General features: G+C 36.3%; 1 protein-coding gene across 1 annotated transcript; it reads right to left on the reverse strand.

Moving 5' to 3' along the window:
* Positions 1–24,240: 24,240 nt before the first annotated feature.
* Positions 24,241–25,576, reverse strand: LOC122278406 (putative F-box/LRR-repeat protein 9). The gene is made up of 2 exons (XM_043088597.1): positions 25,239–25,576; positions 24,241–24,802 (listed from the first exon to the last, which is right to left on the reverse strand). Exons 1-2 carry the CDS (start codon positions 25,574–25,576, stop codon positions 24,241–24,243), a joined length of 900 nt encoding a protein of 299 aa, XP_042944531.1.
* Positions 25,577–27,994: the final 2,418 nt, after the last annotated feature.

Here is a 27,994-nt window from a genome sequence, read left to right on the forward strand (position 1 = left end):
TTCAACTATTCCCCGTGTAGAATACTTTCTACACACACAAGGGTTATACACACCATTTTTCTGATACAAGAGCTGATAGTGGGTAGGTTATCAGAAAACACTCCTCAATGAGTGAAATAAGAACAATACAGCGCAAACTATATCTCTCAAAATGAACAAGGATTAAGGCTCAATGCTTAGAGAAGAGAGAATGAAAGCTTTGAATGAATGTTGTATGCTCTTGGTGTTGTGAATGTGAAGCTCTCAAATGATCTATTTATAGGCATATGAGACTTCATATTCAAATTTAAAAAGATTCACATGTCAAAGACAACATCATTCACTTTTTCAAAAATTCAAATAAAAGGTTCTTCCTTTTCAATTGTCAAAGACAACATCATTCATTTTTTTCAAAAAAATCAAACCTAATCTGTTACTTTTGGCATATGACAAAATGAACACACTTTCCTTTTCAAAAAATTCAAACCTAATCTTTTACTTTTTGCATATGACAAAAGGAGCACACTTTCCTTTTCAAAAAATTCAAACCTAATCTTTTACTTTTTGTATATGACAAAATGAGCACACTTTACTTTTCAAAATTTTCAAACAAAATCATTTACCTTTTGTATAAGTCTAAAAAAGCATCAATTACTTTTGAAAATATTCAAATAAAACATGCACATGTGAAAGATGACAATTAATCATCTTTAATATTTTCAAAGTTCAACTCTTTAATCAAGGCATACACATGTAAAAGATGACAATCAATCATCTTTCAAAATTTTTAAATTTAATTTTCAAAAATATTCATGCACATGTGGAAAATGTATTTTAATGCTTTATGATAAAATATTAATTTTGAGTATTAATCCTAATTTTGAATTTTAAGAGATTTACAACATTACTCTATGACTTTAATGTGAACTTATTTCCTTCTTGCTCATGCTTGGTTCTTTGATGTGCTTGATTCCATTGTGTGAACAACTTGAGCTTGAAACTCTTTTATTCTTTGAATTCATTTGTTATCTTCAAAATCCATGTGTAGATTTATAATCACATGAAACTTGAAACCTTGGGTTCAACAATCTCCCCCTTTTTGCTGATGACAAATACTTGATAGAACTTGAAACCTGTATTAATACTTAAGCTCCCCCTGAAAATATGCGTTAGTTTTTCAAGCAAAAGTATAAATATAATTCCAAGCATATATAACAAGTTTAGCAATTTAAACAATGTTAATGTTCTAGTCTAAAAATTCTCCCCTTTTGGACATCATTAAAAAGGATCGGCAGCAAGTAAATGGATTGAAAAAAATGATGTGTTTAATAGTCATTGTAGATAGTTGAAAAAGGAGCCGTCCGTGACCCGACAAATGCTGCAAAGTCTCGAGGCCTAACTCTATGAATTTAGTGCGGCTGGAGATTTAAACAATCGCCTGATGTTGTTGACAAACGTGATTGAAGGCTCTGAGTTGCTATAAAAAAATGATCATTTTCATCTATCGGATGCCAAAAAAAAAAAAATCGCTTCTTGACCTGAGTTCTGTTTTTCCACAACGATAGAATGGCTGAGCAATTCTCTTCCACTAATGTTCCAGATTTGAATCAGGAACCCTTGACGCATCAATCATCAATCTTTTCTCCTGAGGCCGTCAATACCATGATAGGAGCAGTGAACTGTTTTTCTAGTAAGGCTGATTCTGAGATTATTGCAGAATCAAGAATGTTCAGTAGTCAATATGCTGCCTCTATTACGATCATGTCTCGGAGGTTAATGGCGAGGGTGAGTGAGATTGATCATCTTAACATGCAAATATTTGAGTTACGACAGAAGCTTGCTAATAAGGATAGTGAGAATAAAAGGCTAAAGTAAGAAAACCAATAGTTGAAAAAATTTACAGATTGGTATGCTTATGATCTGCAACCACGAATAGAGGAGCTGGAACGAGAAAGGGTTCAGATACAAGGTCAACATCGGCAGATAACAGCAGAGGTTCATCGTTTACTAGAAAAATAGGGACAATCTACTGTTAATCTCGTTGGCTTAGTAAGAAAACTTTTGACAATGTGTGTCCAGCATATCTTGTATTTCTTTTGACTAAATAAGATTTGAAGAGACAATAGTTTGTCTTATTCTTTATGCTATCTCTATAAAATCAGTCCTGAAGTTCATCCAATCCGCATTAAGTTTTCATCTCATCTCTATAACTCATATGCATTCCTTCAGCATTCTCGTTTTAAGCCTTTTATTCTTTTCTCAATGGCTCATTCTTCTAACATTTATCTAAATCCATCCATGAGGCATTCTGCATCTCAACCTCCTGTCCTTTCTGCAGCTGCTATTGGTGCCATGTTGCAGCAAGAAAATAATAATCTGACTAATAAGTCAGATTCTGATGCTATTTATGACTTGGTGAGTCTTGGGACTCGCTACTCTTCTTCTATTGTTGCTTTTTCTCAGCGGCTACAAGCCAAAAATCATGAAGTTGAAAAGCTCAAAGAACAAATTGTTGTACTTCAACGAATTGTTCAAGAGTCTCACACAAGGGAAGGAATCATTCGGCAGAAGAATAAACAGTTGAAATCTTTATTAGATTCTTCATTCTGCTTGCCGGTTCCCATGGATAAGAATGACATGATATTGTATGAAGAGAATGAGCGTCTCAAACATGAGGCTAAGAATCTCAAGTTTATGTAAAAGTATTTAAAAAATCTATCTCTATTTTTATTGACTATAGTCTATCTTTTAAGAGATATTCATAGCATGCATCATACCTATTTCTCTTCTGATCATACATAATCTATCTTCTGGTAAAGACTTTGTGAAAATATCTGCTTACTGATCGTGTGTGTTTGTGAATTCTATTACTATATCGCCTTTCTGCACATGATCTCGAAGAAAATGATATCTTATTTCAATATGCTTAGTTCTAGAATGTTGTATTGGGTTCTTTGAAAGATTTATAGCACTTGTATTATCACATTTGATTGGAATGTGATTATACTTGAGTTTAAAATCTTCAAGTTGTTGCTTCATGTAGAGAACTTGAGCACAACAACTACCCGCAGCAACATATTCTGCCTCAGCAGTAGATAGTGCAACAGAATTTTGTTTTTTACTAAACCAGGAAACTAGTACATGACCTAAGAAATGGCATGCTCCACTAATGCTTTTTCGATCTATTTTACAGCCAGCATAATCTGCATCTGTGTAGCTGATTAGATCGAAAGATGTGTGCTTAGGGTACCATAACCCTAGGTTAATTGTACCACTAAGATATCTAAGAATGCGCTTAACTGCAATTAAATGTGATTCTTTTGGAGATGATTGAAAGCGTGCACATAAGCACACACTAAACATAATATCTGGTCTATTGGCTGTTAAATATAATAAGCTACCAATCATACCTCGATATATCTTCGAGTCAACTGGCTTACCGGATTCATCTTTATCAAGTTTAGTCGATGGACTCATTGGTGTTCCAATTTCCTTAGCATTTTCCATCCCAAACTTCTTCAGTAATTCCTTAATATATTTTGATTGATTGATGAATGTCCCACTTTTTGCTTGCTTAATTTGCAATCTAAGAAAGAATGTAAGTTCTCCCATCATGCTCATCTCAAATTCTTCCTGCATAGTCTTAGCAAAAACTTGACACATATTTTCATTAGTAGCACCGAATATTATATCATCAACATAAATCTGAATCAAAAGAATATCATCATTTTCATATTTAATGAAAAGATTTGTGTCGATTTTTTCTCTTGAAAAATCTTTTTCAATCAAGAAACCACTAAGTCTTTCGTACCAAGCTCTAGGAGCTTGTTTAAGTCCATATAGTGCTTTTGTGAGTTTGAAAACATGATTTGGGAAAATATGATTTTCAAAACCTGGAAGTTGCTCAACATATACCTCTTCATTTATAAAACCATTTAAGAAAGCACTTTTAACATCCATTTGAAAAAGTTTGAAATTTTTATAACAAGCATATGCAAGTAGCATTCGAATAGCTTCTAATCTTGCGACAGGTGCATATGTCTCATCATAATCGATTCCTTCTTCTTGATTAAAACCTTGGGCTACAAGTCGAGCCTTATTTCTAGTAATGACTCCGGACTCATCTTTCTTGTTTCTAAAAACCCATTTTGTTTTTGCTTGTGGAAGACTTCATGCATACCTATAAAAACAATTAAAATGATTTTTCTTGGTACCCAAGTTCTTTGGGTCCTTTATTTATTAGTATTAGAAGAAACAAGATTTTTAGGTACCCATATGGCCCTAATAGTCATTGTATGATTTCTTCTAATAGGACAAGTATGATAATTATGACCATTTCTATTACAAAAATTGCAAATAGCATGTGACATATATGAAAAACTTGAATGATTATAATAATATCCTTTTTTGACAAAATTATTTTTATGAAAAGAATTTTGAATATTAGTCTTTGATGTAGAATGATTATCAAAGAAATTTTTATAAGGTTTGTATTTTTGTTTTGGCATATATCCCAAACCTGCCTTGTCAAAAACACATCTTTGACTACGAAGAAGTTTTTCAAAATTTCTTTTTCCATTCGTAAAGTTTTCAACAATATTTTCTAAATCTGTTTTCTTCTTATTCAATTCAAGATTTTCATCTTTCAAAATGATACTTTCTTTTCTTAAAATTTCAATTTCGTTTGTTAAAGAAGAATTTTTCTTTTTCAAAGCAGTATACTTGATACCCAATTTTTCAAATTCCTCATATACCTCTTCTAAAACATTTTGCAATTCTTCATATGAAGGATCTTCAATATTATCAAGATTTATTACCTCAATGTCATCTTTAGCCATAAGACAAAGATTTGCTGATTCTCCATTACTTGCTTCACTATCTGAACTACTTGAATCATCATCCCATGTAGCTTTCATTGCTTTCTTGCCCTTGTTTCGATCTTTCTTTAGCAGAGGACAATCTGGTTTGATATGACTAGGTTTATTGCATTTATAACAAATTAAAGTGTCATTTTTACCTGAATCTTTCTTGGAAAACTTTTTGAAAGATTTCCTTGGAGGAGTTCTATTTTTCTTCAAGAACCTCTGAATTCTTCTTGTTATCATCGCAACTTCTTTATCTTTATCTTCATTTTCCTCATCTTCATCACTTTCACTTTCATGAGGAACAGCTTTAAGTGCTAAACTCTTCTTTGGTTTTCCTTCTTCTTCTCCTCTTTTCAATGTGTACTCATGGGTGATAAGTGACCCGATGAGTTCATTGACTTCGAGCTTCTTGAGGTCTCTAGTTTCAAGAATCACTGTCACTTTTGATTCCCAGCGTTTTGGTAGAGAGTTGATAATTTTTCTTACTATCTCCACCTTGGAATAAACTTTGCCAAGAGCTGTCAAGCTGTTTATGATGTTAGTAAAACGAGTGTGCATACTAGAAATAGATTCATCATCATTCATCTTAAACATTTCATATTCATGAGTAAGAATATAAATTTTTGATTCCTTGACTTGCGAAGTTCCTTCATAAGTAACTTCCAAGTTATCCCAAATTTCTTTTGCCGTAACACAAGTCATTATTCTATTAAACTCATTTCCATTGAGAGCATTAAATAATAAATTCATAACAGTTAAATTCAAAGTATAAAGTCTATCGTCTTCACGATCAAACTCTTCTTCTTCCTGTTTGACCTTTACTCGATCAACCACTTTTGTTGGAATATAAGGTCCATTTACAATACATTTCCAGATTTCTCGACCTTGAGCCTGAAGGAATATTCTCATTCTAACTTTCCAGAATGAGTAATTATCTCCACAAAAGAGTGGAGGCCGGCTGTTAGATTGACCTTCACCAAACGAAGCTGAAATGTTAGCCATAAGATCTTAACTCAAAAGATAGTTTTATAATAGAGCTCTTTGCTCTGATACCAATTGTTGCCCAGATGACTAACACAAGAGGGGGGTGAATTGAGTTGTATTAAAAAAAATAACAATTATAAATCAAATATATAATATAAAATATAAACAAAATATGAAATAACAATAAATATAAAGAGTAAGGGTAAGAGAGAAGCAAACTCAGTATGTTAACGAGATTCGGCCCCACTGCCTACGTCCTCACCTTCAGCTACCCCTTGAGGATTTCCAAATTCACTATTCAACCTCCTTCAGGTGGAGATAGAAACTTATTACACCTTTGAACAACACAGCTATAAAGGATCCGTGTAGAACACCCTCTACACTTGCAATCACCTTACACGTGGTGATTCAACTATTCCCCGTGTATAATACTTTCTACACACACAAGGGTTATACACACCCTTTTTCTGATACAAGAGCTGATAGTGGGTAGGTTATCAGAAAACACTCCTCAATGAGTGAAATAAGAACAATACAGCGCAAACTATATCTTTCAAAATGAACAAGCATTAAGGCTCAATGCTTAGAGAAGAGAGAATGAAAGCTTTGAATGAATGTTGTATGCTCTTGGTGTTGTGAATGTGAAGCTCTCAAATGATCTATTTATAGGCATATGAGACTTCATATTCAAATTTAAAAAGATTCACATGTCAAAGACAACATCATTCATTTTTTTCAAAAAAATCAAACCTAATCTTTTACTTTTGGCATATGACAAAATGAGCACACTTTCCTTTTCAAAAAATTCAAACCTAATCTTTTACTTTTTGCATATGACAAAAGGAGCACACTTTCATTTTCAAAAAATTCAAACCTAATCTTTTACTTTTTGTATATGACAAAATGAGCACACTTTACTTTTCAAATTTTTCAAACAAAATCATCTACCTTTTGTATAAGTCTAAAAAAGCATCAATTACTTTTGAAAATATTCAAATAAAACATGCACATGTGAAAAATGACAATCAATCATCTTTAATATTTTCAAAGTTCAACCCTTTAATCAAGGCATGCACATGTAAAAGATGACAATCAATCATCTTTCAAAATTTTCAAATTTAATTTTCAAAAATATTCATGCACATGTGGAAAATGTATTTTAATGCTTTATGATAAAATATTAATTTTGAGCATTAATCCTAATTTCGAATTTTAAGAGATTTACAACATTACTCTATGACTTTAATGTGAACTTATTTCCTTCTTGCTCATACTTGGTTCTTTGATGTGCTTGATTCCATTGTGTGAACAACTTGAACTTGAAACTCTTTTATTCTTTGAATTCATTTGCTATCATCAAAATCCATGTGTAGATTTATAATCACATGAAACTTGAAATCTTGGGTTCAACAGAGCCCTTTGTTGACAATGGCATAATTGATTCTGGTTCAGGAGATGCTTCTGGTGATGGGGAAAATTCAGATGCGGAGGAGCTTTCCACAAATGACGAGTCTCTATTAGCCTAGACAACCTGCTAAAATTGTTGTGGCACTTCAATTATACACATTAACTTGTTTTTAATGTGTATATGGACAATATAAGGTATCAAGAAATACCATATGTTGCTCCAAAGAACTAAGTTATAATGATCTGCAGTAGGTTTGTTTCAACAAGTGGGTCAAGTAATGTATCATTTCAACATCAGTATTTTGTTCATGCATTTACTACCGAATGCCCACTCTATGAATATAGCTGTAATGATGTACATTAGTTGGGGGTTTTTTGTCTGCAAAAGTTGATGAAAATCACAATGTACAGTTTTGTCATTAAAAACCATATGGATAACTTTGAGCTTAGCATGATGTAAAATCTACTTTAATCATGTTGCCCCACATGAGGACTACTACATTATCAAGATATCATGTGTCCCTAAATTCTACACTACATGGGGCATACATAATTAGTTCTATGACCAATGCATTTAGTTAATGTTTTATAATTATTGGCTTCTGCATTTGTGATAACAATCATGATTCTATGTAGGTTAACTTTGTAATTAAACAGCTAGGTAGAATTGATGTCTTTTTAATGCTTTGTCATGACTGTTATCTAAAGTAAAATTTGTATATTTTACTTTATGTTTAGTATTTTTCTCAGTTGTTATTGTGTTTTTAAGTAGTTCCAACTCCACCTCCATAGAGGAACATTTTATTGAGAGTGTGATTTTTGACATATATATATATATACAAGATTTTAATAATGTCAATGTGGGCTTATTGTTGTAGTATGACCAGTAACCAGGTCTTCAACTGATACACAAGGGCAAACTGTAAAAAGGTTGACTATATCTAACATTGTTCTGCAAGAAACGAGGATCAACATGGGAGGTAAATATGTTGAGACAAATAAGTACTTACATCTAGTTGGTGAATTTCGTAGCATTTTTCTATGCACATACTTTAGTGAATTCTTTGTGGGAAATTTACAAAACCCTTGAACATTCATGCATCATCTATTAATTATGTTACATAAGACCATAGATGGGTTGGTATATACGTGTATTACACAAAACATAGCATTAGTAACTTATGCAATAGATAGTCATCTTCTAAAAAATGAGTATTAGAGAGCTTTTTTATTTAATGTGGATCCCATGCTTTATTAAATTGGTTGGAAGCACTTCTAACTTACATGTCGTTTTGTAAATAAATGTAGGTGACATGATTGGAGAAGGTTCCCGTGGAAGAGGGGCTTGACGAGGTTTCCGTGGCCAGAGATTTGTACCATACTCATCAAGAGCACGCCGACCACAAGGAGTTCGCATCGCTGAATACCACAACCCATCAAATGAAGATCATGAGGTAGGGTCGGATGACTCAACTCAGCCTCCGAGTCAGCCATGGGAGCCTCCATGTCCCATTTCAATGCCCCCACTTGAGCTGAGTAGAGGACCTTCACCTGTAAGAGAACCCCCACCTAACGGGGACAATATCATACCGGTTGTCACCCCGCCTAACGGAGACAATATTGGTCCGGTTGTGACCCCACCCAATGGAGACAATATTGGTACGGTTGTCAGTTATGTTCTATTTTGACTACAAAAACCCCTTGGGCATTTGTAAACAACAAATGATCATTTATGAAGACTGATATGGGTTTTTTTTATCTTGTTGATATAGATGCGACTGCCCCCACAATGCCTGCCTCGAATATAGAGCAGCCCAAACGGAAACGTGGGCCAGCTAAGTGTATTGCGTTCGAGATGTTGAGAAAGCAAGGAAAAGTGATTCTGAAAATTAACGACGGTGAAACGACACCATGTTGTACGAACTCATCCATGTTCACTGCACGGGTAACGCAAATAATCTAACAACATTGCAACATGAGCTATGCGAGATGGACTGATGTGCCACAGGCACAAAAGGACGAGTTGATCGACCGTGTGAGGGTAAGTAATATTGCCTTTCATATTGACTCATTGGAGTTGATATACAATAGAGAATGATGTACATGTGATCATAATCCATGTAGGGTGACTTCGTGTTGGATTGGGATCGGGAGAATCACAAGTTGACCGTCGTGAAGCAGCTACGTAAGAGGTTTAATGCATTTCATCACCAATTACACAAGAAATATGTATCATACGGAAGCCACGAAGAAGCATTGGCTTCTGGTTGTTCATTGGTCGACTTGAACGTTTGGATTACCTTGTGTCGAAGGTGGGGAAGTGACGAATTCAAGGTATATATTGGTTATTAAAAATATAAAACTGGAGGAAATTAACGAGGAAAATTTTTATAGTGACTTATTATGTGGTTTGGGTAAGTTGACATTGGGTTTTAATTGCAGAAAATGTCAAGGCAAAATCGGGAGAATAGAAAGGCACAAATCATCAACCACACAGCAGGCCGGAAATCCTTTGTTAGGATATTGGAGGAGAAGGTATGAAATTTAAACTAATTTCAGCCATGTAAGATGTCACAACCCATTGTCCAATATAATGTCAAGCACAACCATTTTGAAATTGCGTTCCCATATGGTCTGCCAATTCCATTAGTATATTACATGTCTTAATTATAAAATGCTTAACCATGTTGGTTACCCTAATTACTAGTTTGAGAACTCATTACACATTGTTGGTGCATATGTTTCGAATCTTTGTGTTTGTGTGGCTGACAAAACATATGTTTATATGATTCCCGGATTAATCAATGTTCATGATTTAACATTTACATGACAAAATTACACACTTGTAGCGGGCTGCAAGTGCGGATTTGGTGGAGTTCTATAAAGAGACGCATTGGTCAAAGAAGACCGGCAAATTTGTAACTGCAGCAACTGAAGCCAGCTATGTGAGTATTATACTACAAAAATTAGGTTATATATTGCGATTAAAAAAATGGATTCTCTTAGCTTGGAATTTGAACAGTATTTTTAATAATGTCACTACACGACTTAACACTAACCAAATAAAATTTTCACTTGCAGAAGGAGATGGTTGAGAAGCTGAATGGTCTTGAGCCTGAGCAATGGACCAATGATGTAGCAGCAAGTGTATTTAGGGAGGTACTTGGCTCTAGACCAGGATATGCAAGAGGGCTAGGAGAGATGATTATCCCGGAGTCAACATGACAACGGGACAGCCAAAGAGAAAAAAAATACATTGCATTGATTGAGAAGCACAAGCAAGATGCCGACAATTACAAGAAAGATGTTGAGAATTACCGGAAAGATGCTGACAAGTATAAGACACAGCTTGATGCAATTCAAGAGGAAGTACTGAGACTTCGTGAGAGGCAAAATGCAACTGATGTCATGATGAGGGAATTCTTCCAAAATTTCCATACACCCACAAAGTCTCAGCAGTCTCGTCGAGAGACTCCATGATGGTCTTGTAGATAAATAATGAGATCACCTTTTTTGAGTAGTTTGGGCAACTTTTTGTGTTTGGGAGAGGGTGGGTGGCCAAAATATATATATATAAAGAGGAAGGTTGAAAACTACTCTTTTGTGTCGAAGGCATTGGGCAAAACTGTGTTTTTTTGGGCTTAACTGTATGAATATTCATACAGTCAAGCGTTGCTGTTGGTACCTATAATGTTATTGGCGTGGGCAAAAGAAGATGTTGCAGCACTTGTATCTGGAGGATTATGGTCAGTGCAGTCTGCAGAAAATATCTAGGGAGCAGTGCTGGTAAGCCTTTGATTCCTTGCCAATCATAAATCGTGACACTGTATGAATGGTTGTGATAAATAAGGACTTATTATATCTGAATATTCTAAGTAGGTTACATGCAACAATTATGAGTTATTGTATATCCCATGTAGAAGCTATTTTCTAGATAATAAATGCTTAACTTTTAACTTTGTATGGTAATTAAGGCAGGGACACACTTGATAAGTGGTGAAAGTGATATATGCTTCTACATATTCTGGGTAATGCATATTCTTATACAAACTATGTTGTTGACTATAAATCTTTGTGAATATATTTTTTCAAGAATATTTATAGAAGAGAGGTTGTGGCTTATGTTAACAACAATTTTTGAATTCAATAGGAAAGATGATGCTTGGGTTGCAGCACTTCGAGATATCTTGCATCCATATCACTTGGAGTGACTGGTGTCTCATATCTCTTCAGGTATGTTAAATGCACAAGCATTGCATCTTTTCATCAATTTATTTAGCATTATTTGGTGTACCTATGTTTGGGTTTTGGGGGAGTAAATTGGTTTCTAGTAAACATTCTTTAACACAGAACAATGGCATAAAACGCTCAGCTAATTTATTCAAATTAGCATGGAGGCTGAAACACATAAGGGGATAAAAACAATACTGGAAGGAGAAACAGTCATTTGCTAGGTTTTCATGCAAATAAAGTACAATTAGAATTGTTATTGTTAAAATGAATAAAGTGCCTGGTTATGATAGATTATCTGGGTGCTGAAGCAAAACCTGGGAAATAGAGCGAGTTAAATGGTTATTGTGTTGAAGAATTGATTGTCCCAAGGAAAAAAGTAGATTATCTGTTGTTCTAACTCATTAATTGGACAATCAATTAATTCAATAACATTTGTAGTAATGTAGCTTCACCAGCTTCTTTCAAGAAATTGACTACTTAAGATATTAAAGGACATATAAATTGTTGTGATTAGAATTTTCATCCAGCTGCTTTTGTCACATATTTGCGATAAATTAGTTTAAATGGTCTTTTCCCATGCAAGGGGGTATTTTGCTAAATTGGTCATATTACCACATATTTTGTAACTTTATTTTGTGTCACTATATCCACATATCCGTGTCCAGCTTTTGTCACATTTACTGAGAATAAAATTTCTCTGTTTTTTCATATAAAGGCTTTTGGTAATTAGCATTGATTTGCAATGGATAAGTTAATTTATAAATAGGTTTCAGCTGTGCCACATCTATTGGCTTGGTATTTATAAATATGGTTTTCAGAGTTCCATAGCATAATCCAGTTTAATATGGAAGTTAAACTGTTAATTCAGCGTGATATTATAATCACCACTAACGTTCTGAATTGTAGTTATAAACCCAGGTTCTGTTTGGGCTTATAACTTTCATATAACTGACATAGTAGTAGAAATTGGTGGGGACATTAAAACCATCACTAGTTTAAAGGAATAAGTGTATTGTGTCAACAATATATCATCGTATAGAACTTGCATTAAACTAGTTATAGCTTATCTAAGCTGAACTTCATATGATATAAATTTCCCAGTAACTTGACTATAATAATTGAGGCCTTCTTTTTTATTATAAATTAGGAAATCAGAAAGCTTGGTACTAGTGCATGAAACTGAGTTAAACTCTACTATATATAGAGATGGTTGGGAGGACAATTCTGTATAAGTTTATGATCGAAAATATGCGATCATGTTGGATGAATGATCAGCTGAGGCAATACTTGTTTGACTATATTACACCTTAGTTTAATATTCTAGAAGATAGAGAAGACCTCAGTCTATATGTTTAATGAATGAGTAAACTTGTTCTTATGTTTAATTATATGGTGATGATTCCAGGAGTATCAATTGTTAGTCAATTGGTGTGAGTTTAATGTTTTCGTTCGAACACAAAGATTGTATGCTACTTTTTAAATTAAGTCTTTTGTCTACCGTTTGCAGAGAGCTATATTTAAAAATAGATGAGAAATGCACTATCTGATGTGCATGCAAGGGGTTATGTTAGTAAATCTTTGTGCAAAACCAATACTTGTGATTTGACCACAAAATATTATTGTGGTGAAAAGCGAAATGTATGCTATTGAGGCCAGTTGATATAACAGAACATGTAGACTGAACTGATTCCTTGGAATGTATAGTTGTGAATGTGAATGTCATATACTCATGTGAATCTATTATTACCTTTGTGTCTAAGTGTTGGGATTGTTATGTGGAGTTCTAACTGTAGTTAAGAATTAATAGGGCTAAAATTAGTGAGCTCTGTTTTGTGTAGTCCCAATTATTTATTGCAGATCAATTTCCCAGAATTAGTTACTTAGATCTCATGTTGAAAAGACATGTGTAATTAAGAAGTGTAGATTTTTTCCTTTTAATATTCACTCAGTCTTAGAAATTGTTGAGGTTGTATATGAGTCTAGTTACTATGCAGAAAAACCAATATCAAACAGGTCAATATTATGGTAACTATAATGTTACAACAATGGTGTTCATGTATAAAAGAACTGATGCTAATGCAAGCATTATTATATTAAATAAGTTCCTAGGTTGGACAAAAAAAGTGTGATGAAATGTTCTATGGTTGATTTTTTTTTTTCCTATAATATGATCTCTTGCTCTCTCTTATACCCTCTCACATATCAACGTGCTGCTGGTTTGTATTTAACAAAAGAGATGTGGTATGAATTAAATGATGAGAAAGTAGGGCAGTTTGCTTAAGTGGTTACACTATATATTGTGCTTGTCCATGATGAGGATAGCAAAAACGTAATTGCTGGGTCTTGCTTGGTGTAGTCCAATAGTGTGATATGGTTCCATTCTAATTAAATGATCATAATGAGAAAGTTAGATCTACTTCGTGTTTAAATGTTGTATGATTTTGTAGCTGAAGGTTGCTTAATTCTCATATGCTTTTAATATCAGATTCATGCTAGATGGGGTGTGTAATTATTAAATAAATTAATTTGCATTATATGTGGGCACCAATGAGAGATTGCATGACTAAAGAGTTAGAGAAATGCTTACAAAGATGTTGATCTGCTTTATCGTATAATTGTTATTTAATTATGTGCTTTAGGTTTGTTAACTTTCTGTCACTATGCCCAGCTACAAACATCTCCTTGTACAAGCCAAAATGTGAAGTTCCAACAAACCATAACTCTAGCTGATGGTAGCATGAAATTTGCAACGTGTCCATGGAGGGAATTGTGAAGAGAAGTCAACAGGTACACATCGAAACTTGTTCAAAGAAGATACAGGGTTTTAGTGAGCTATATGTTATCCTAATGCAGTTTACGGGTTGAGACAGTCTTATCCTATTGCTGTTAGTTGCCACACTTTATTTACACTTATTGACACTAGAATTCCATAGTGTATATGTTGCATACATTGACTGATAAAAATAGGTGGCAAAGATAAAAATATCAGGAGTTTCTTTTTATTTATACAGGGTTTTGACATCAGATACTCCATTATTCCCGAACTTGCAAGATTTATATACCACATTTCTTATCTCCAGGCATTTGTTTTTCCTTCTAAATCCAATTAGGAATCCTTAACATCTTATGAGCAGAACCGATGATATTAATTATATCATTAAGAATATCAATGTTCAAAAACTGAAAGCTTCGAGTTTTGATCTCAAAAGCAATCCTGAATACATGTTCATAACTTGCATCAAAAATTTATTATCCCTGTCAACAACTAGGTCAATGCACCAATGGATTATGAAATAATATTTGTGTTTTTATTAATTTATCATCAAATGTTGGATAATTAATTTGTGATAAAGTAGTTACACACTAGTTTTAATTTATTTAATTATTCTCCGTATAATGTGAGATGTGTGTTTCTTGCCTTAGCTCACATAAATCGCTATAAATAATTATTTGCAATCATATGACTAGAACTTTTATTAATAACTGCCAAGTTGGAGTTGGAGAGAGCCATGTACAGAAATGCGATAATGAATTCCCCCCACATGAAGCAATTGTGATGAAGTTGTTCTATACAACCTACAATGTCCAGGCGCACTTGGTCTAGATATCATTTTTAAATATAAAAGAGCAGGACATTGCGAAATCATCTAAATGAATGTCGTGACAGTTTCATCTAATGTTTAGAAGAAATAATGTGTTCTATATATTTAGTAGTATGTAAGTTGTAGGTTCTTGATTCCAATTAGTCCACCCCATGTATAGCCCATAACTACACTTAATGTGAATGACAACTGAGTTTAGATGAATGAATGTGTTTGCTTTATTATATTCATCGGTGCATATAAGGGAAGTTAAACAAACTTTCTAATATGTTTACTATTTTCTAAGCACTACACATTTTATTAAGTATATGTGTGGCGTTGTAATGTAGGTGAAAAAGTATTGCAAAATCATTGATCAGTCTATATATGGTTGATATTTTTCAATAATTAAGTGCATTTTAAGGTATTAAAATAAAATTTTCAAATTATCTCCATCAGGTTCCTTGGGCATATAAACAATTATGTATTTTTAATAATGTCACTAAATTACATATTTAAATAATTTAGTGAGTTAAATAAAATAATTTAGTTGACTGTGAAAATGTGACTTTGAGAAATATACCCACGCCTACGAAGCGAAGGTAAAAAAAAAAAATAATTATTGTACAGGTAATTGCAGCGTTTTTTCATCGCTGCAATTACCCTACCACAATGATAGTCCTATTGCAGCATGTTAGTTTTCCGTTGCAACAATTATTAAGCAACGAGAAAGGCAACTAAAGGGAAATTGGATTAAATATATTTGCAACGCTACTTAACTTTTTGCAGCGATTTTGTGATGTTGCAATAAATACTTCAAGCAACGATGTAAGCAATTGTTGCTTATGATATGGGATATTTGCAGCGCTGGACAACTTTTTGCAGCGATAAGGTAGTGTTGCTAAATAGTCTTAAAGCAGCGAAATTAGGATTTGTTGCTTTTATTTTTCAGTATTTGCAGCGATTTACTACTTTTTTGCAGCGATCTTTTGGTGTTGCGAATTCGTATTAAAGCAGCGAAAATAGGATTTGTTGCTTTTGTTGCTTATTATTTGTAGCGCTACGTTATAAATTGCAGCGACCTAGAAATGTTGTAAAAGGTAATTAAAGCAACGATGACATAAAAACACTGCTGTATTTATCATTATTTGCAGTGCAACTTTTTTCTAAAAGCAAGGATTAAATTCGCTGTAATTAAGTTTTTGCAGCGCTAAGATATACATCTACACATGCTTTCTACAGCGCTATATCTTGTTAAATACAGCGATGAAAAAACGCTGCAAAAGAAATTAATTGCAGCATTTTTACTGTTCCCTTGTAAATGATCAAAAATAACACTTTTATATCGGCGAACATGCAAGGGATATGGAGACGCTGCAATTGAGGTATTGCAGTGTTTTCTAGCACGATTTGCAAGGATTTTAGGCGCTGCAAAAAGCCTAAATCCTTGTAGTGCCTAGGCACAAGGCCGTCATATTCCTTTTTCATCCTCTCAAAATAACTAAACCCTTCATCCGCCATTCTAAAATGACTACAAGCATAAAGGACGCCAACAAAAGTTACTTCAGTTGGCACAAAACCCTCTCTTTCCAAATCCTTCAAAAGCTCAAGTGCTTCCTTACCAAACCCATTAACAACCAACCCATGCAACTATCAAATAAGTCCAAGAAACCACATTCCTTTCCTTCATCTCATCAAATATTTTTTGCGTATCTCTAATAGTACTCCCACACTTTGCATAAAGTTCCAAGAGGGAATTATTAGCATGCAAGTTGGCACTCAAACCAACTTTAAACATATACACATGTGCCCTCCTCCCCAATGCCAAAGCTCCAAGTTCAGCACAAGCAGAAAGGTTAAGAGGTTAGAAAAAAGTCCTCTTGCTGGTTGAGAGGTTTTTCTCTCTAGAATAGAGTACGTCCTCTCGGCTGGTTCGTGTTTTGCTAGTCCAACAAAGGGTCCCATGGAAGAAGAACTATCAAGGTAGTGGGAAAAACTAAGTCTTGCAGAGAAGGAAAGGGAGGGGGTGTCTCTAGCACCACCTACCATGTCAACAGCTCAAAAACAAGTCCCTTCATGCCTATTGGTAATGATAATGGCCGAGAAGAGTATCAACAAGGAGGCCTTCAAAAGCACTACAGCAAAAGTTTGGAGGTGTGAAAGCTGGATTCAATTCTTGGAGGTGGGTCCTAACAAGTTCCTTGTCGAATTTAACAATGCTCAGGATATGCAAAGGGTGGTGGAAGGGAGACCGTGGTCTTTCGATTGCTGGCTCTTGTGTCTACAAGCATATGATGGCTCTAAGTCCATTAATGAGGTAGCTTTCAACAAGTAGGTGTTCTGGTTGTAGGCCTATGACATGCCCTTCAACTGCATGACACAAGAAATGGGATTTCAACTTTGATAGCTACGTGGGAAGAGTGTTAAAAGTCCATGCAGATGACAGAGGAATTAGCTGGGGAAGGTTCTTACGAATAAGGGTTGAGGTTGATATTACAAAAGCTTTACTAAGGGGTACTTTTCTCAATGTGGAGGGGAAGAAATGCTGGGTGCCATTCAAATATGAGAGGTTGCCTTCAATATGTTTTAAGTGTGGAACCATGAAACATAATCACATAGCCTGCTTGAATGTGACCAAAGGGGGAGGGAATCAACAGTATGGGGCTTGGCTGAGAATGCCTGCTACCAGGGAAAGTGACTTGCAGCCAAAGAAGTATGGGGAAGGGGTCGCTCCAGAAGTTCAAGCTCAAACTCAACCATGGAGGAGGGAGACAGAGGTTAGGGAAGACCCCCAAAAGGGAAAATCTAGAATTCATGGAAGGGTGTCAGGTGAGGGACACAGCCTCAGACAGACTTGACCGTAAGACTGTCGAAAGAAGTGACATGCAAGAGGCAGGGAGGTTGACTAGGCAAGGAAACTTTCCTAGAAAAGATTGTACACAAAAGCTGGTAGGAAAAGGAGACTTTCCCTAACGCCCTTCAAATGTTCCCTATGACACACTAGGCGAGAAGCCTGTTGAGCATACAAGGCAAGCTACAGAAGTAAACACTCCCTTGTCAGCTAAAGGGATAGTCCACAATGGAACAACTGGAATCGAGGCCCCAATTGATTTAGTTACACAGATTCATTCCATTGAGAACTTTCTCTCTGACCAAATAGAAGTCTTGAACCAACCAAAGAAGGGCCCCACATGGAGAAGACGAGTAAGGAACCTGAATGTTGAAAGCTTCTCACCAGGACTGGAAGGAGGTCTTTCAAGCCTGGCCTACAGAAGCAAGAGAGTAATAAGTCCAATACCTAAGAGAAGCAAAAGAATTGCAACAACCTGTGCAAACTATAGTAAAAACAAAAAAATAAAGACACAGAATAATGGATTTGATAACAAGGAAATCACAGACATGGTGGAGGCTGTTAAACAGCCCCACCAAGACCAATGAGTTTCATTAGTTGGAACTCATGTGGGCTTAGGAACCCACGGGGAGTTTGAGTGCTTTGCGATATGGTTCGAAGAGAAGATCCCACAATTTTGTTTCTACAAGAGACGAGATTGAGTGTCAATAGAATGGAAAAACTTAAGTTTTTCTGGGCTATCCAAATTGCCTAGCAATAAGTAATAACAGAGGAGGGGGGGGGGGGGGGCATTGCTCTTCTATGGAAAAACCCCATTAATCTAAAGATCCTTCACTATTCAAAATCCCATATCCACGCAGAAATCAAACCACAAGAGGAGAATGAAGCTGTCTGGTATTTGACTGGAGTGTATGGCCATCCAGAAGTTGCAAAAAGACATGAAACCTAGTCCTTAATAAAATCTCTCATAGTACCAATAGTTAGTGCTTGGCTCATAATGGGGGACTTCAATGAAATCTTGCACATGGGGGAGAAAAGGGGAGGAAGGTACAGACCTGAGTGGCAGATGGAGGACTTCAGTGACATGCTTACTGAATGCAGACTGTTTGATTTGGGGTTCTGTGGACCCTAATTCACATGGTGGAATGGGAGACAGAAAGAAGATAGTGTGTCTGAAAGATTAGATAGATTCTGTGCTAATCAAGAGTGGAATTCTCTATTCTCTATGTTGTACGTTGTACATATTCCAATTGCCTAATCAGACCATCTTGTTGTTTGTTTGAAACCTCAGGCTGATCCCAGCTTTGGAAGCCGAGGGCTTGGCTTTAAATTTGAGGCCATGTGGACTGAGACAAAAGATTGCAAACAGGTGGTGTCTTCCACTTGGGACTTAGTGGAAGGTGAAAAGGACCTCTCTCTGATAATTAAGAAGGTAAAGAGCTGTGGAGAGAGGCTCCAGCAATGGAACAAGAGCAGTTTTGGTCATGTGAAGAGACACGTTGCTAAGGCCCGAGACAAGATGAATCTTTTGTACCAAATTGATCCAAACTGTTTTAGAATAGAAGAGCATAGAAATGCAAAGACTGAGATGCAAACATGGCTGGAGAGAGATGAAATCATGTGGAGACAAAGGTCGAAGGCATTTTGGTTAAAGGAGGGAGACAAAAACACAAGGTTTTTTCATAGGAAATCCTCTCAAAGACAGAAAAGGAATCAAATCAAAGGTGTGAGGCATAGTAACAATATCTGGCAGGTGGGAGCAGAAAGAGATAGGCTTATATTGGATTACTTCCAAACCATATTCACTTCTTTAGGCCAACAAGGACAAGTGGGTTTTCTGGACATATTGCAGGGTTATGTGACTGAGGATATGAATGACAATCTGATGTAGCAGTATACAGCAGAAGAAGTGGTCCAGGCCTTGAATCAGATGGAACCCTCCAAAGCCCCTGGACCTGATGGTATGCCCCCTTTATTTTATCAGAAGTATTGGACTGTGGTAGAAAGGGATGTCACCGAGGCTGTGTTGAAATCACTAAAAGAAGGGGCCTTCCCTACTGAAATCAACCACACTTACATTGCTTTAATTCCCAAGAAGGATAAACCAGAAACAGTAGTAGAATTCAGACCAATCAGCCTGTGCGATGTAGTTTACAAGTTGATTGCAAAAGTCCTCTCCAATAGACTCAAACATATCCTGCCACAGGTAATATCCATTTCTCAATCAGTCTTTGTACCTGAAAGGCTAATTACAGATAATGTCTTAGTTGCGTACGAGCTAGTCCATTATCTAAGGCAGAAGAGAAAAGGGAAAAAATGGTACATGTCACTCAAACTAGATATGAGCAAAGCATATAACAAGGTGGAGTGGAGTTTCCTAGACAGTATTATGAGTAAAATGGGCTTCCATGAGAAATGGAGAGAGCTAATTATGTGCTGTGTGCAGTCTGTCTCATATTCAATTCTTGTAAATGGAAGTCCAAAAGGTCCTATCAAGCCCTCGAGAGGTTTGAGACAAGGGGACCCCCTTTCCCCTTATCTCTTCCTCCTCTGCACTGAAGGTTTGATAGCCATGCTCAAACAAGCTGAGGAGAACAAGTTGGTGGAAGGTATAAAAATCTGTACAGGTAGCCCAAGGATCAACAACCTCCTTTTTGCAGATGATAGTTTGTTCTTTTGTAGGGCCTCTTTGCAAACTAATGCACACATCCACCAACTTCTAAAGGAGTATAAACTAACATCGGGTCAGAAAGTCAATAAGGAGAAGATAGCAATGGTTTTCAGTACCAATGTTGACTCCCAACTGTAGCAAGAAATTATGGCCTCTTGGGGGATACAGCAGGCTCAGCATTATGAGAAGTATTTTGGTCTCCCATCCGTGGTAGGTAGATCCAAGAAAAGGGCCTTCATGAATGTAAAAAGTAGGGTATGGAATAAGCTTCAAGGATGGAAGGAAAGGCTACTCTCACAAGGGGGAAAGGAGGTACTGATCAAAGCAGTAGCCTTATCAATCCCCTCATACTCTATGAGCTGCTTCAAACTCCCTGAAAGCTTGTGCCAAGAGTTTGAGAACATGATGGCAAAGTTCTGGTGGGGGCCAAAGGAAGAAGGAAAACAAAATTAGATGGGTGAGCTGGTCCAAGATGTGTGCTACTAAGCAAAATGAGGGTACGGGTTTTAAGGACGTCCATAGTTTCAATATGGCATTATTGGCAAAACAAGCATGAAGGATTATGAATGAGACATCTTCTCTTCTCCATAGGATTTACAAGTCTAAGTACTTCCCCAATTCGAGCATTTAGGAAGCACAACTGGGAAATGCCCCATCGTATGCATGGAGAGGGATCTGGGAATCTATAAGACTACTTATGAAAGGATGCAGGTGGGTGATGGAGAGTCCATAAACATCTGGACTGATATCTGGCTGTCAAGCCAAAACCAAGTCCCTTTAATCCAAGGTCAAGTTAGTGGAAACAACTGTCAACAGGTTGCACAGCTGATTGATGGGGAAACAAACTGGTGGGATGCTGGGTTAGTCAGGAGAACTCTTCCTCTTAGAGAAGCTGCTGAAGTGCTGAGGATGCCTCTAGGTCCTTCCCCTAGACAGGATAAGCTAATATGGCACTATGATCAAAGTTTTGAAATCCGTTCCCGAGACCATTATAGTTGAGGCACTGGAATGGAATATTCGGTACCGGTACGTTTCAGTGTACCGTTACGGGATTAATTATATATTATATATAAATATTTATATATATAAACTAACAATTAATAAAATAAATACATATATATGTAAGTGTGTGATATGTTTATGTGTATATATATAGAAGAATTAAAGATTTATAAAATGAATATATATTGAAAAAAATCACAAACTTGAGTTAAGATACAAAAATAAAGGAAAACAATTAAAGAATAGACAGATTATAAAGTAACAATACTTCTAGTGCATGGAAATGAGTATTTGAATTCTAAAAGTACAATTTTATCCATTATTTTTTAACTTATTTACAAGAGAGCTATTTTTTATTTTTTTAATTTGAATTTTAATTTTGGACCGGAATTACTATTCCGGCTGAAATACCGAAATTTCGGCCGGAATTGACTGGAACGGCTGGAATTTGACCGGAACGGCCCGAATTTGACCCGGAACAGAATAGATACCTATCCCATTCCGGTCACTGTTTCGGCACGAAAAATTCCGGCCATTCCGGCCAGAACGAAACGATTTTTAAAACATCGACTATGATAGCTCAGGAGAATATATAGTGAGGAGTGCTTATAAGCTATTTTGGTCCCTAAAGAACCACAGGCCAGGAGGAGAATGTTCAAACCATCAGGCCTAGCAAAGTTTTTGGAAGCAACTATGGAAACTGTCTATACCACACAGGGTCAGAGTTTTCTCATGGAGAGCATGCAAGCACAGATTGCCTACTATGAAGAACCTGATGGTTAGGAAGGTTGTAACTGAGGATATCTGTAAGCTTTGTCATGAGAGCAAGGAAGACACAAGCCATGCACTTATTTATTGCCCTTCCATTCTACCCCAATGGAAGTCACTTTTCAGCTATTTATTCTAGGAAAGAGACCAAAAGGACTTTATGGAGCTAGCAATGAGGGCCAAAAAAGAAGGCTAGGCAAGGGACCTAGAGAAATTCTTCCTCATTGCCTATTCCTTTTGGTATAGAAGAAATCAGTTATATTTTGAAGGACAAGTTCAGCATCCACAACAGTCTGCAGATCATGCCCTGTCCATGTTTAAGGAGTCACAAGGAGTTCAAGGTGGTAGCCAACAGCTTTTGATAAGAAGTATGGGGTGGAGACCCCCTCCCACAGGGGTCCTTAAGCTCAATACAGATGGCGCTTTATTCTAGGGGCGTGGAACAAGAGTGGGAGTAATATTGAGGGATGAGAAGGGGAGAGTAGTGCTGGCTGTGTGTAACAAAGAACCTGAGTTCTTTGATCCTATGGAAGTGGAGCTACTTGCCATCTTGAGAGGTCTCCAATTATGTATTCCGATGGGCATCAATGAGCTTATTGTGGAGACTGACTCTTTGCTTAGTGTTAAGGTCATGGCAACAAAAGGGGAGTCCATGTCCCCCCAAGGCAACCTGATCTCCTCTATCCAAGACCTTTCAAAACAGGTGCCAAGGGTAAGTTTTCAACATGTTAGCAGAGAGCACAATGCAGCAGCTGATAGCCTGGCAAAATTAGCATGTTTTGTAGAGAATTTAACAATTTGGTGGGATTCAATTCTTGAGTGTATTTCCCAATTTGTTTGGCATGATGCCAGTATGTAATTCTCTTTATGACTCTGATTAATGAAAGTGAGTCTGATTGTTATAAAAAATAAAAATAAAAAAGTTCAGCACAAGCAGACAATAAACTTACCACAGTGAATCCATCTGGCTGAACATCCTCCAAACCCATTTGCCTGAATAGGGTCAGAGCCTCATTGGGCATCCCATTAACAGCATACCCATTAATGACAGAATTTCAAGCCACAAGATCTTTTTTATGGCGTTAACTCAAACATCCTGTGCGCACACTTGGCATGCCAAAAGCAGCGTACATATAAACCAATGAGTTCTGAACAAAAACCAATGACTCAAAACCAATTTCTTATAGCAATGGAATGTATCTTTTCTCCCTCTCTAACAGCAGTCAATTTAGCTACAGCCTTCAGAAGGAAAGGGTAGATGCGTGTGTGAGGTTATATGGAGGACATATGCATTTGATAGTAATTAAAGATCTTGAGATTCCTGCTCTGTAATCCTAGGTGAATTTCGGCTTTCTCGGTGTCCGAGTTCCATCATTGTAATTAAAGATCTTGAGATTCCTGCTCTGTAATCCTATCTTTAGGTTCGTATATAGTTAGAATAAAATTTATTATTATTATAATATTTTTTGAAATTTGAACAAGTAGTAATATTGTTTTTAATTTGTATTGTTTGAAAGTTTGAAAAAAAAAATTATAATAATTAGATAATTATTATTACATGAAAAACTCAAAATTTTAAAATTGAAAGTATCTGGAGTGATATTTGGAAAAGAAATTTTGAGAAAATTTAAAATGAGATGAAATGGTTTCAGTTCCCAAACCAGAGCTTATAAAACTCAAAAGAAAAGTGCCGTAGGCTGCATCCAGGTACTGCATTCCCGGCCATTAATTCGGCTTCCATCCGAGACCTTTATTGGTTGAATTTATCTAAAAAAAAATAAAAGTGAATAGAGTGAGCTTGAAGTGGAGTACTGAGAACATAATATTGAAATTCAGCATAATTAGTAGCCTAAGCCAATAGATAAAAGCAGCACATAACTCGCTGATCAAAGCACCTATTCAATCAGATACAAAACCAAAGTCATCAAAGTCGTAATTGTCAATATATGATTGAGTACTGTCATCATCAATATCATAATATCCACAAGCTTCCAGCATTCCCTCAAATTCTCGATCGCTGAAACAATGAAACTGCAAGTCTCTGATCTGTTCAGAACACCACCTCTCAAAATCCCCTTTCATAGTGACATAACGACAATGCCGAAGTTCCAATGATTGAAGGCGAGGACAACCTTTAAGAATGACTTGCACGCCCTCATTAGTCAGGTTATTCCCATCAAACTGCAGACTGACTAACCCAGGCATGTTCTTTGCAATAGCAACTGCCCAAATATCACACTCTTTGAAAGGATCTCCCCAGTAAACCTCCCTAATCAGTTTGAGTGATTTCAAATGGGGACAACTGCGGCCCACAGCTTCCAGAAATTTTTCAGTGATCCAAAAACAGTATGAAATTTCAAGCTTTTCCAACAATGGAATATTTGCAGCAATCTCACTCAATCCCTTATTTGAGATACTGAAGCGCCAATTTACAGCTCCAAGGTATCTGAGCTCCCTTGAACTGCTAAAGATGCCATTAAAACACAAAATAAATGAGCAACTTAATCACCACATAGAATGCATATTTGCATGTCAAGGAGAATTAGGTGCAATTGCTGCCTATTTTAGAGCACCATGCAGAAAAACAAATGTTCAAAGAAATTAAATAAAGCCCAATGTGTGTTGGGGAACACTGTCCAGTACTCCAAATCATGAACGCCAATTTCATCCCCAACGCATCAAGCTTCCCACAAGCAAGCACGCACTTGAAGCCATCAACACAAGCATGCAGTTGTGATATTCACTTGTACATAAATGGATTAATTACTGAGAACAAAAGCCATCAACATCACTACAAATATAACTCAAAAGCTTTAATTTTCAAATCAAATCCAAACAACAATATATATCAGAAAATAACATACGTAATGAAATAGATAAAAAAAAATTTACAATACCGCTCAGTAATGTACTTGAGGAGATTCTCGTCACAAAAGCAGCCGACTTCGATCCCCACCAATTGGCCGCGACTGAGATAAACGGCGCGGCGACAGATCTTCCTGAGGTCGTAGGGCATGTACCTCCATAAGTCCACGTAGTAGCCCATGTTGAGGGTGCGCCACATGGAGGGGTCCTTGCAGACGTTACGCCAGTGCAAGCACACCATTTGCGCTCTGGTCAGGATCTCTACGACGTCGAGTCTTTGGAGTATCGACGACGTCACATCAAGGGGAAGATCCAACCAATTCCTATACTGGTCGGATGGTTGAGGAGGAAGAGGGAAAGGAGAGTCCATTGTTGAGAGGATTTACTTTCTGGAAAAGTTGGTGCGGTTTTACCTGAAGCAATGTATAAGAGGAGCAAGGGAGTGTTCCTTAAATTCTGAAGGAAAGTTCCTCTGGAAGAGAAATATGGAAATTAACGAAAAGTTTCTTCCATCATTTTAAATATGTGTTCGTTTGATTTACTACCAATAAAGCAAACGACGACGACGCTTGGGGGAATACAGCAATATGCATGATGCTCTCGCGACTCAACTAATCAGCATGTTTTGTGATAATTAAGGAGGCTGCAGCTTTACTCCTTAATTAATTAAATCGAATTATTAACCCGGTAAGATATTGGAATGTGAAGAAGTTCATCTCGTTCGTCGCGAATCAAAGTAAATGAACCTGTTTATTATAAAAAGAAAAATCACCAGCACTGCTGCATGCATGGATGCTAGGTATTTCTTGAGATTTTAAATCCCCACCCTTGGATCACTTAGATTCCTAATTCCCTCCCATATTTCCCCTCGTCTGATCACCCCCTCCCTCCAAAGTCCAAATGCCGTATCTCCCCCCTCCCCCACAAATTGAAAACTCTGTCTCTCTCTCACTCTCTTTTTCTCTCACAACCGCCACCACAGAAGCAGCGCCACCACCACGAGACCCCACTCATCCCTCTCAATTTGACTCTCCCTCTGTCAGATCTCTCTCCTTTCTATTCTCTTCTTTGTCTCTCTCTCTAGGCTAGGGCTCTGCCGCCGCCATCTCCACGCACGACATCATGGTCGCCCACAGCTCCTTCATGTCCCTCTCTCACTTTCCCCTACGTCTATCAACCCACACTCACCCCCAATGCCTCCATCAAGTCGACAGCACCGTCCCTCCCTCGCTGTGAATATTCCACCATGAGACGGTGAGATCCAACCGAGGCCCCCAACGCCAACAATCCAAGAATATTCCACTGCACCGCTAAGAGTAGGTTTCCTTTATTTGCCTTAGTTTTCTCTCTTGTTATGTGTAAGCTTTTGAAGATTGAAGTGGCCCAAAGGTATCATGGAGTAAATTGCTAGTAGTCAGGGAACTGTTCTTTTATTTCGCTGCATTGTTGGTTTTTAATTCAGTTCACTGTGATTATTCTGCTCATTCTATTGACCTCCTTTTCCTTGAAGCAAAATCTGATGATTGGTAACGACTGTATGTCATTTGCTTTCGTGAAAAGGGTTCTGCTTCAATCATGTTCTTGTTGTTAAATGTGAATTGGTCTATTTAACTTAATTAATTAGAAACTGCTTTCATAATTAGTGCGAGGTCAATGCAGTTTTAACTTAATTTTGTTTCCATCATCTCGTACTCATTAAATTCTTTATGAAAGAAAACATTTCATTAGTTCCTCATTTCTTAATGTATGTTTCTTCTTATTAAGTTTAGATCTAAATTACAAAATTTTCTTATTAAATTTATATCTAAATTATATGGTTTTTGTTTTCGTTGATAGTGTCCAGACACCAATTACCTCTTCATGGGGAAATATGTAGATCGAGGGTATTATTCCTCATTTCTTATGCTTGTTGTCTTGCTATATGAAATTATCTTTCCCATTAAATAAGTTATATGGTCAATTGATCTGTTTTTAATTGTCATTTCATTCATTTTCATGGTGATGACTTTGGAACCTTGTCATGGTCCTAAAGTACATTTATCAATGCTGAAATACAGATCTATTTAGTTCAACTAAAGGCCAGTTGGTTTAGCAAACTCCTACATTATCTTAGTAGTCTTTTGTGTGCTAGAATCCTTACAACCCTTGGCTCTAGAAAAGGTGTAAAATATGGGATTTCTGTTCAAAGTATTGTTATATAGCCTAATAGTTTCCTTTCCTTGCTTGTGAATGCTAAAGTTACTATGATAGAGACAATATCAACTCCTAGAATGGCAGTTACCTTTCTATACAGCATAAGAATGAGGAATGACATTAAAAATCTCTTTTTACCATATTGCATTGGCTTGGTGTAGCATTAATAGACCTTACTGATCTTTGTTTCTGAATTTTAGTCTTAAATTTATGATGGTAATCTGGATGCTTCTCTTTAGATGTTGAATTCTCACTCACATAAGTAGAAAAAAAAAATCTATAAATAGTTTCAATGGTTTGATTTATTTTAGAGTTAATTTTTCTGTTTCTAGCATTCAAAGTAATTATTATATAGCCTAATAGTTTCCTTTCCTTTCTTGTGAATGCTAAAGTTACTATGATAGGGACAATAGCAACTCCTAGAATGGCAGTTACCTGTCTATACAGCATAAGAATGAGGAATGGCATTAAAAATCTCCTTTTACCATATTGTATTGGCTTGGTGTAGCATTAATACACCTTACTGATCTCTGTTTCTGAATTTTAGTCTTAAATTTATGATGGTAACCTGGATGCTTTTCTTTATATGTTGAGT

This window comes from Carya illinoinensis, chromosome 10, assembly GCF_018687715.1.
Source record: "Carya illinoinensis cultivar Pawnee chromosome 10, C.illinoinensisPawnee_v1, whole genome shotgun sequence".
Lineage (NCBI taxonomy): Eukaryota > Viridiplantae > Streptophyta > Magnoliopsida > Fagales > Juglandaceae > Carya > Carya illinoinensis.